Here is an 11,165-nt window from a genome sequence, read left to right on the forward strand (position 1 = left end):
CCCACAGCGTTGAAGTATATAATTCAATTGAAATAAAATAAAGATTTTTAAGGTTGTAAAAACTAGAAGGCACTCTTCGACGTCGTGAGATCGGCTGATATGCCTCAGTCCACATTATTACATCACCACACATGTTTGTACCAAGTTTGATTTAAATCCCTTCAGCTGTTCTCAATAGTCACATTTTTACCGAAAGGCACCTCTGACGTTTGACCTATTGACCCCATAATCTAAGCAGCTCATCGTTGCATCATTCTACATGCTCGTACCAACTTTGACTTTGTTCCCTTCAGCCGTTCTTAAGTTATCGCGATCACGAAAACCTGTCACGGACGGACAGACAATCCAAAAACATGATGAGTCTGGTGACTTTGTCGGCGGAGGGATAAAAACTCTTTGGGAGTTTACCGCTGATGATGCAGTGGAGCTTTGGTGGACGATGAAGATTCCACAGTGTCCTTCACACCACCTTATTTAACACACGTTACATTTAGTCGTTTGCGCCTGTAGTTTGTGGCCTGTTTGACATCCTTAAAAACGAAGCTTCCTGTTTGGAATGATTTTCAATTTTGTTTGATTGCCAGACAGGCAGACAGAGAAAAACTGATCATCTCACTCCTCCGTGCTCGTGCATGATCGGGACGAATTCAGAGTCGAAGTAATGCGATAGTGCAAATCTGTTCCCCGCTTCATGTTCAAAATATAACATTCAATTAAAATGAAGTTGTTCTGACATCACGAACCGACCAACGTCTGTGGACACAGACAGAGACAGACAAAGGGAACAAATTGCTTCACCCCTGCTTTTCACTTCATGCACGCATGGCAACAAGCACAGCCACACCGACAACAATTAACCACGATAAAGGTGCAATTTTCGTGCGTTTCACTGAATTTTACATCCTCAATGACGAGGTGACGTGAAGCACACCTTGTTATAATCATTCTTGTGTTGGCTGGCAGGATAGCTTTGAAAGATGTGCATTCACTTGTCAGCGAACCGAGCCTGGGTTCGAATCCCGAACCAACTATAAACTGTCACCGTGGCGGAGTGCATGCGGAGCGAGGCATCACCGTGTACACCCCGTCCATCGGAATGTCATGAAGCCGGAGGACCTGTTTCCCAGCATTGGGGGCCTTGGTGGATGATAACGATTCCCAGCGTGTTTCTCGACGAGAGGGCGAGTTATTCCCGGCACCCAGAACAAATTGCTAGTTCCTATACAAATCAGTTCCAGTTGAACATCAGGCCTGACCAGCCAGTTGATGAAAAAAACTTGGGCCAAAAACATTCCCTGGCGGACCCCACAAGAAGGTGGGAATAATTAGAAGCATTAAAATAAGGAAGGAAAGAGACAGTCAGACACATAGATAGACAGATAGACAGATAGAGATTATTAAGCCACTTGAAATGACAATCTATCTTTTGCAACCATTTTCACGCACAACAGGTGCTCGCTTGAGCCTAATCAACGTAGAAACGGCTACGAGGCCATTTTTTGCCGGTGATGATGATGTTATGAATGAAAATGACATCAATAAAAATAAAAATTGGTTTCGTGTCGACCAATAAAAATTGGTTTCTCGTCGACCAATAAAAATTGGTTTCTCGTCGACCAATAAAAATTGGTTTCTCGTCGACCAATAAAAATTGGTTTCTCGTCGACCAATAAAAATTGGTTTCTCGTCGACCAATAATAATTGGTTTCTCGTCGACCAATAATAATTGGTTTCTCGTCGACCAATAATAATTGGTTTCTCGTCGACCAATAAAAATTGGTTTCTCGTCGACCAATAATAATTGGTTTCTCGTCGACCAATAATAATTGGTTTCTCGTCGACCAATAATAATTGGTTTCTCGTCGACCAATAATAATTGGTTTCTCGTCGACCAATAAAAATTGGTTTCTCGTCGACCAATAAAAATTGGTTTCTCGTCGACCAATAAAAATTTGTTTCGCGTCGACCAATAAAAATTTGTTTCGCGTCGACCAATAAAAATTTGTTTCGCGTCGACCAATAAAAATTTGTTTCGCGTCGACCAATAAAAATTTGTTTCGCGTCGACCAATAAAAATTTGTTTCGCGTCGACCAATAAAAATTTGTTACGCGTCGACCAATAAAAATTGGTATCTCGTCGACCAATAAAAATTGGTTTCTCGTCGACCAATAATAATTGGTATCTCGTCGAACAATAAAAATTGGTTTCTCGTCGACCAATAAAAATTGGTTTCTCGTCGACCAATAAAAATTGGCTTCTCCTGTTACATCATCAGCGTGTCGAGGCATTGTAAATATGCAGAGCAACGGAAATGCATTGAAGCTTAAAATGTCCTTTAAACATGAAAAACACTGATGTGCCATTTTTTTGTTGATGGATGTTTCGTTTTGGCAACTGCCGACATAATCACACGCAAATACAATTTTTTTTTTCTTTCAGAGCATTCGTTTTAAATGGCGATCAAATGATGTCGAGCTCTTGAACTCCTTTGTTCACAGAACCTGTTGATGAAAAGCTTTCAAAATTTCCATCACAGTGTCCCTTGAAGTTCAATACAATCCAAAGTTGATCCTTTGTGGGGCATTCTTGGGGGGCATTCTTGCAACGACATACAAAGAGTCCAAGAAACGTGAACATATTGTTTATTATTTTTTATTTTCAATTCATATTTAAGCAAATTATATCGGAAAGAGAAACCTCCATTAATACTTGTCATCGACACTTGCAGATTGCAAGGTTCAAGTTCATATTTTCATGGATGATTGTAAGTGTCTTGTTCCAATGAGATTATAAATGCTGGAGAGTGCGATAACCGCCGCTCTGGTTATTCATGCGACTCGCGATGGGAATACATGTACAAGGTTCTCACTATGGGAATACATGTGCAAGGTTCTCACTATGGGAATACATGAACAAGGTTCTCACTATGGGAATACATGTGCAAGGTTCTCACTATGGGAATACATGAACAAGGTTCTCACTATGGGAATACATGTGCAAGGTTCTCACTATGGGAATACATGTGCAAGGTTCTCACTATGGGAATACATGAACAAGGTTCTCACTATGGGAATACATGTGCAAGGTTCTCACTATGGGAATACATGAACAAGGTTCTCACCATGGGAATACATGTACAAGGTTCTCACCATGGGAATACATGTACAAGGTTCTCACCATGGGAATACATGTACAAGGTTCTCACCATGGGAATACATGAACAAGGTTCTCACCATGGGAATACATGTACAAGGTTCTCACTATGGGAATACATGTGCAAGGTTCTCACTATAGGAATACATGTACAAGGTTCCAGGTTGTATGCAATAGAAATCCCTACTAGACATGAAACGTGCACTAATGCAGGTGGAACCGATGGAGGAGCTGTGCAATCGCCCTGTCTTCGGCCCGAGGCGACTGCAGGAAGCACGACCCGGGCACGCCTATAACAAAACGCACTCGATCCTTACTGTTTTCTGTCCCCATGGGGGAGGGGGTGGGGTCTTCCTTCATACCCACGTACCCCGGCCTTTCCTATGTGTTTGGATGCGATCCCTTCACGTCTATAACAATGCAACCTCCAAGTGGAAGATAGAAATGCCTAATTCATACATGCTGAACTTTATTCCAAAAGGCAAACTTGCTCGTACCTGAAGACAAGCATGTACACAATAATAATTCATACATGCTGATGATGTACACAAATGGTAAAGTAAGATTCGGGTGAAATTTCATGTAGTTTATTTCGAAGCTGAACCTTTATGATTAGTTCAAAGACTTTTCAAACTTCAATCATCGAGAATAACTGAAAACTTCTTGGGATTTGTCTCTTTATGTGTATTATGATATTTGTGTATTTATGTTACCGTATTTCTGTATATTTATATTTGTGTTGTTTGTGTGTATTTATGTTATTTGTGTTGTTTGTGTGTATTTATGGTAATTGTGTGCATTTATGTTTATTTGTGTTATTTGTGTAAATTTGTTTATTTGTGTGCATTTGTTTATTTGTGTGTATTTATGTATATTTATGTATATTTGTGTTATTTATGTGTATTTATGTTTGTGTTATTTATGTTTATTTGAGTTATTTGTGTGAATTTATGTTTATTTGTGTTATTTGTGTGTATTTATCTATATTTGTGTTATTTGTGTGTATTTATGTTTATTTGTGTATTTGTGTGTACTTATGTATATTTGTGTTGTTTGTGTGTCTTTATGTTTATTTATGTTATTTGTGTATTTATGTTTATTTGTGTTGTGTGTGTGTATTTATGGTAATTGTGTGCATTTATCTTTATTTGTGTTATTTGTTATTTGTTATTTGTGTAGATTTGTTTATTTGTGTTATTTGTGTGTATTTATGTATATTTGTGTTATTTATGTGTATTTGTGTTATTTGTGTTATTTTTGTGTATTTATGTTTATTTGTGTTTGTGTCTATTTATGTGTATTTATGTATATTTGTGTTATTTTTGTGTATTTATGTTTATTTGTGTTGTTTGTGTGTATTTATGTATATTTGTTATTTATGTGCATTTATCTGTATTTATGTATATTTGTGTTATTTGTGTGCATTTATGTTAGTTTGTGTGCATTTACATTTATTTGTGTGCATTTATGTTAGTTTGTGTGTATTTATGTTTACTTGTGCTATGTGCGTGTATTTATGTTTGTTTGCATGTATATATATATATATATACATATTTATTTATTTCTGTGTATTGATGTATATGTGTGTATTTATGTTTATGTGTGTATTGATGTTTATTTGTGTGTATCTATTTATTTGTGTGTATTGGTGGATATTTGTGTGTATTTATATTTGTGTGTATTGATGTATATATTTATGTTTGTTTGTATTTATGTTTATGTGTGTATTTATGTTTGTTTGTGTGTATTTATGTTTACTTGTGTGTATTTATATTTGTATGTATTGGTGTATATATTTATGTTTGTTTGTGCACATTTATGTTTGTTTGTGTGTATTTATATTTATTTGTGTGTATTGATGTTTCTATGTGTGCATTGATGTTTATTTGTGTGTATGGATGTTTATTTGTGTATTGATGTTTGTTTGTGTATATTTATGTTTATTTGTGTGTATTGATGTATATTTGTGTGTATTGATGTATATTTGTGTGTATTGATGTTTATTTGTTTGTATTTATGTTTGTTTGTGTGTATTTATGTTTGTTTGTGTGTATTCGTGTTTACTTGTGTGTATTGGTGGATATTTGTGTGTATTGATGTGTATATTTATGTGTATTGATGTTGATTTGTGTGTATTGATGTATATGTGTGTATTTATGTTTGTTTGTGTGTATTGGAGGATATTTGTGTGTAATGATGTATATTTGTGTGTATTGATGTTTATATTGATGTTTATTTGTGTGTATTTATGTTTGTTTGTGTGTATTGATGGATATTTGTGTGTATATTTATGTTTGTTTGTGTGTATTGATGTGTTTGTGTGTGTTGATGTTGTTTCGTGTTTGTTGATGTTATCTATTTATTTGTTTTATGCATCCATTCATGTATGTGTGCACTGGAGGATATTTGTGTGTAATGATGTATATTTGTGTGTATTGATGTTTATATTTATGTTTGTTTGTGTGTATTTATGTTTGTGTGTATTTATGTTTATTTTTATGTTTGTTTGTGTGTATTTATGTTTGTTTGTGTGTATTGATGTGTTTGTGTGTGTTGATGTTGTTTCGTGTTTGTTGATGTTATCTATTTATTTGTTTTATGCATCCATTCATGTATGTGTGCACTTACGGAGTTATTTGTGTGTATTGATGGATTTGTTTCGGTTTGTGTGAATCGCCACACCATGTGTCCCCAAACCGTTCCTCATTGCTGCTCATAAACCTTCACGCCGAGATTAAAGCGCAATTAATGTAAACGCCGTCGGTAAAAGGTGGAACATTAACCCGACTGGAGCCGGGCGTCCATGCCTGGACCCGACGACATGGAACGACTGGAACCTGACGCTCGAGCGACACGAGGAACGGCGAACTATCCCGGCTGGATGATCACACGAACCGCACCACCCCCTCCTTTATCGGTTCGGACATCGGGGATGAACGTGGCGCGAAGTGTGAAACTTACCCCAACAAATGGCAACGAGGGAAGAGAGCAGCAACAGAGGTGCGACGACTCCGTCGGTCCACATCATTCAAGCCCAGCTCGTCCAGCCGTCATCGGCTCGTTCGCAGATCGCTGCAGAGAGAAGTCCTGGAGAGCGATGGATGGACAGAGAAAATGCGATGGAGAGAGCGGCGATTGCGCAGCGTTGGGCGGGCGAGGGAGGGGGGAGGGGGTGCACGAAGCTCACAACGCGCCGCGCGCGCGAATGGTTCTCGAGGCTGTGCGGCCCCACGTGACTCCGCCTTCTAACCCCGCCCCGCCCCCCACGGCTCGCTCGCCCCGCCCCCCGGCTCGCTCTGCGTCTCTCGTGCCGATGAACACGCGGTCGGTCAATCGAAGTTCGCACATTCATCAGTATGTCCGTGCTCTATGTGTTCCTATTCTCCGAGCAAACGATTATCGTTTGGAGTTCGAGCCGATGAGCATAACACAACATAACGTGACAGAGTCCATACTATTAGTATAGGAGGATGTGGACGGTTGAGTGTCGGAGTTCATGCCGACCATCGATCGGCCCATTCGGAGTTCGTGCCCGACGAACACGTGTGCTTTAACAGAGTCCATCTCTCAGCTGATTAGCCCGTGGCACTTGAACTGTCGAACTCGTGCAAAGTAAATCCGAGCTGATTATCGTGTGGCGAAGCAAATCCGCCGCTGTTTAACCCGTGCGGCCATTGATTGCACGTGAGGCGGCCCACGTGATGCCGAGCGCGCGCGCGCGCTTCACGACCTGCAGTCGGGTTCACACGTCCTCTCACCGGGAACAGGGTGACGTGACGTGACGTGACGTGACGTGACGTGACGTGACGTGACGTGACGTGACGTGACGTGACGTGACGTGACGTGACGTGACGAAAACCTGCCTTGTTCATGAAGTGAAGAAAAGAAATTAAATTGGAATAAAGAAACTGAAAGAATGGGTTGAGTTGAGGAAAAATGAGGTGGAAGGGGGAAATAGGAGAAAAGGGAAAGGGTGTTGAGAGAGAATGGGGCATGGAAATTGATGCAAGCAAGGCCTTACGTATTTAAATAACGTTTTGCATACGTCGTATGTAAACGGTCCCAACTACAAGTCATCCAACGGCAACGAGGAAAAAGGGTGCGAATAAAAGGAAGGTCCAAAATGAGGGTCCAACACGCAGACCCCGACGGCCTCCTGAAGAGTTCGGTTTTACCACAACACCCACTGGTTGATCCCATGAAAATCCGAGTCCATGATGAGAGGATGACGAAAGCACATAACGTTGTTATACAACTGACCACACTGAGGGATGGAACGGACATCAACACGTCCGGCCTGGGCCTATCGGCCGTCGGTGGCGATACCGAGTCGCACACCTATCCACAAGGTGCACGCGACAGGTGTGCACCGTGTGGTTCACGGAGTGCTCGTCTCGAGCGTCCCGGTTGGAATCCTCCAATATGGTGTGAATCGGTAATCCCTCTACCTCCCTCCTAGCGCGTCTCTCGACGCCTCGAAACACCACAACGTGGTCTCGTCTCACAGCCGGTGGTTTTGTGGTTCAAGTGAACGTGGTTAAACGCGGTGCAGTGTATTGCAGAGTCCGTGTGGATCCCTGTTTGTAGGTACGCCTCGGATTTTCGCTTCCGATTTGTACAACAATGTCCTCCTGGTTGTAGAACTACCCGGTCCAACTCGGTCGTTACTATTGATGGTGTTGCACCTGCTTCTATGACCCAGTACCACGGAGCACAGCAAGCCATTTAACTTGCCCTAATGCACACCTTGATTGAGCATAATCGTGTGAAAGGGACAGACGCTCAATCACTGTCGAACTAATTTTCTGTGGGTGTGTCTCTCAGGCCTCAGTCATACCTGGTTTCTTTGTGCCCCACAGGCCTTGGCCATACCTGGTTTCTTTGTGCCCCTCAGGCCTCGGCCATACCTGGTTTCTGTGTGCCCCTCAGGCCTCAGTCATACCTGGTTTCTGTGTGCCCCTCGGGCCTTGGCCATACCTGGTTTCTGTGTGCCCCTCAGGCCTCGGCCATACCTGGTTTCTGTGTGCCCCTCGGGCCTCGGCCATACCTGGTTTCTGTGTGCCCCTCAGGCCTCTGCCATACCTGGTTTCTATGTGCCCCTCGGGCCTTGGCCATACCTGGTTTCTGTGTGCCCCTCGGGCCTTGGCCATACCTGGTTTCTGTGTGCCCCTCGGGCCTCGGCCATACCTGGTTTCTGTGTGCCCCTCGGGCCTCGGCCATACCTGGTTTCTGTGTGCCCCTCAGGCCTCTGCCATACCTGGTTTCTATGTGCCCCTCGGGCCTTGGCCATACCTGGTTTCTTTGTGCCCCACAGGCCTCAGCCATACCTGGTTTCTATGTGCCCCTCGGGCCTCGGCCATACCTGGTTTCTGTGTGCCCCTCAGGCCTCAGTCATACCTGGTCGTTCACCAGTTACACGTGCACGTGTGAGCCGCGAAGTCCAACGGCTAAGCTCTTTCAGCCAAAACGCCGTTCGGCAATCCTTCGGGCAGGTCGTTCTATTCCGTTAGGAATGTGAAGTCATGACACCATGATGTGCCAACAGACGTTTATTTGCAGGGCCAATGGGAGACCAAAGCGTCCTCGTGCCTCTGAGGCCTTCGTCGTCATGCTTTTACTTTTGTGACACGTGGCAGCGTGACACTGCCCACGGCAGCCTTCAACTATAAAATCCGAATGAATCCGTGAATTCTCAACACAACATGCAGGTAAAACATAACAAAGGTGCGCCATAAGTGACATTTATCAACCAGTTCACACCAACAACTCAGCCACGTGAGTTTGGCTTATTGAAAAGGATGCCTTTGTTTTCTCAGCTTCAACAAATAGGGGTTGACAGGCAATAACGATGGCCTTGCAATTATGAAACATGTTACACAGCATGGTTTTATTGATAAGCCTTACTTTGAACAAACTTTCCTCCATCATCCATCACCAGGAACATGGATTATCATTTGGCAAGAACGTCCTTGTAATTGTCAGCAGCATTCTTCTAGAGTGGTCGTCGTGATTCTAATGGGGCATGGATGTGGCTGGATGTTTTTTGGATTTTTTTTTTTTGTTGTTTTTTTTGAGAAGGTTATCTCGATGCCCATTTAAGCGTACGCCACTGTGTTTAACAGCCAGTGAGATATTTGACTTTCTTTCTGTGTTTGCCTTTCCCAGCCGAAGCCCCGCCCTGCCAACTCGTACCCAGGCGGCGTCTCCCCTTCCTTCTGCCGTGTCACCCACAAAGTGCTGCATGGCTCCCTTTAATCAACGAGCAGCGAGACACATACCGCTTACATCTTCAAACCACCGGCTCGTATAGGTCAGTTCACAGCCAGACTCAGCCACCACAGCAGCGGCGTATATGTTACGTATTCATGAGCAAACCTTGCTATGGGCAGCCTGGCAGCCTCTTATCTTGACATAAGCATGCAAAGATGGAAGTAGAACTTTGTGTCATTTCAGTTTGTTTCGACTTTTATCTTTAGCTCGTCTACGACGAAGTTTAGAAGAGCTGTTAAAGCCACATAAACGATGTCTGGCAATGGGCAATGGACAATGGGTGCCTACTCCTCTGACACGACTCAACAGGTGGTTTTGAAACTCGGCATGGTGACCCATGACGTCGGTGCACAAAAACTAATGGAGCCCTTTTTAAATTTCCATCCAGGTGGTGAGATTAACAATTAACTCACAATGCAATCTGCTTGTATGTCCATCTATTTTCAGAGAGCTGCCTCAATGCCGACGAGTCTTGGAGTTCACTCGAGCAGATTTGCGGGGACTGCAAGCAGCCATCTCTCTTTAGTGCTGGTCTTCCATATCTACTGCCTGATGTCAACTCGGCCTGGGAAATCTTCCACACAAACCTGCTCTCCCTCGTGCACAGATTAATCCCATCTCGTCTTCAATTATCCTACCCTTCTTCCAGCCCATGATACACTGAATCCTGTGGTGAGGCAGTTGCTCTGAAACAACTTGCCTTCTCTTCCTGAAAGCCAAATCTGACCGAAAGCAATTTCTGTTCATTCCGAAAAGTCTGCAACAAGTGTGTGCCCACTCTGAGGAGAGCCAGAAAACATCTGTCCAACCTTAAAAATAGGGGCAATACCACTGGGCGCTTACTTGGTAGTGGCTGGATTAAACAAAAACCAGGGAACCACTCGTCGGCATGGATGTACCACATAATATGTCATGGAGAAGATAATAAATACGTATGGATTTTTTTTTTAATGCTGTGAACAAAATTTGGTACAGAAGGTTGTGGTCAAGTTTCATCAGAATCGTGTGTGTGGTTTTGGAGAAGAAAGCAAATACATATTTTGGGGGGCAACCCCCCCCCCAAGACCCCCTCAATGCCCCATTTTTTTTAAATGCAGTGAACAAGTTTTGGTTCATTCCGGTTGTTGAAGGGTGTGGTGACGTTTCATCCAGGGAGTTACAGACGGACGGACAAGGCACCATCCTGTAAGCTCCCCGGAACTACATTCCAGGTGAGTTAAAGATGACCTTTCAAACTTGTCTCCTTTCTCTAAAACCTGGTGGTGCCTTGTTTAGTTTGTCTCCGGAGTATACTCCACATCCTTCCCTTTCCTCTCTTCAAATGGCACCACAGCCGACTGTCTTTTGCACCTGTGAATGTGCACTCTCGATTCTGATTCTGGAACTGGACCAGACGGCATCAGTTCACTTGTCCTAAAAACCGGCTCTGCTGCTTTTGCACATCCTCTCTCTGCCTTTTTCACCTGATAACTTAGACTCGGTAATCGTCCATCTGATTGAAAATCCGAAATCATAAAAAGAAAAGAAATAGAAAAAAAAATAGAACATAAAATAGGTGCAAAAACTTATCCCCTCATCTACAGACCTATCGGCTTACTTCCAATCATCAGAAAGGTCATGTAATCCATCATCAAAGTTGATATGAAATCATTCCTTTTTCTCCAACAACCTCATCTCAGATCATCAATTAAGATTCAAACCTGGTCACTCCACCTTGGACATGCTGCTTCGACCCTCCCAA

The 11,165-nt window shown here is 42.8% G+C and overlaps 1 protein-coding gene and 1 long non-coding RNA gene across 3 annotated transcripts in view; one reads left to right on the top strand and one right to left on the bottom strand.

Annotated features, from left to right (window-relative positions):
• Window positions 1–6,350, bottom strand: part of LOC147035907 (uncharacterized) — a 176,416-nt gene extending 170,066 nt beyond the window's left edge. For both annotated transcript variants that reach the window (XM_085847993.1, XM_085847992.1), the window contains exon 1: window positions 6,116–6,350. In XM_085847993.1, the coding sequence (XP_085704119.1) occupies window positions 6,116–6,182 (67 nt within the window). In that variant the 5' untranslated portion in view covers window positions 6,183–6,350. The remainder of the gene's footprint in view (window positions 1–6,115) is intronic.
• Window positions 6,351–9,353: 3,003 nt separating this feature from the next.
• On the top strand, window positions 9,354–10,365 carry LOC147035908 (uncharacterized). Its single transcript, XR_015049409.1, has 3 exons — window positions 9,354–9,464; window positions 9,631–9,733; window positions 9,872–10,365. It is a non-coding gene; the product is annotated as an uncharacterized LOC147035908 (long non-coding RNA).
• The last annotated feature ends 800 nt before the right edge of the window (window positions 10,366–11,165 follow it).

The sequence above is a fragment of the Eptatretus burgeri genome, chromosome 1, assembly GCF_056783735.1.
Source record: "Eptatretus burgeri isolate ZD-2024b chromosome 1, Ebu_testis_v1, whole genome shotgun sequence".
Taxonomy (NCBI): domain Eukaryota; kingdom Metazoa; phylum Chordata; class Myxini; order Myxiniformes; family Myxinidae; genus Eptatretus; species Eptatretus burgeri.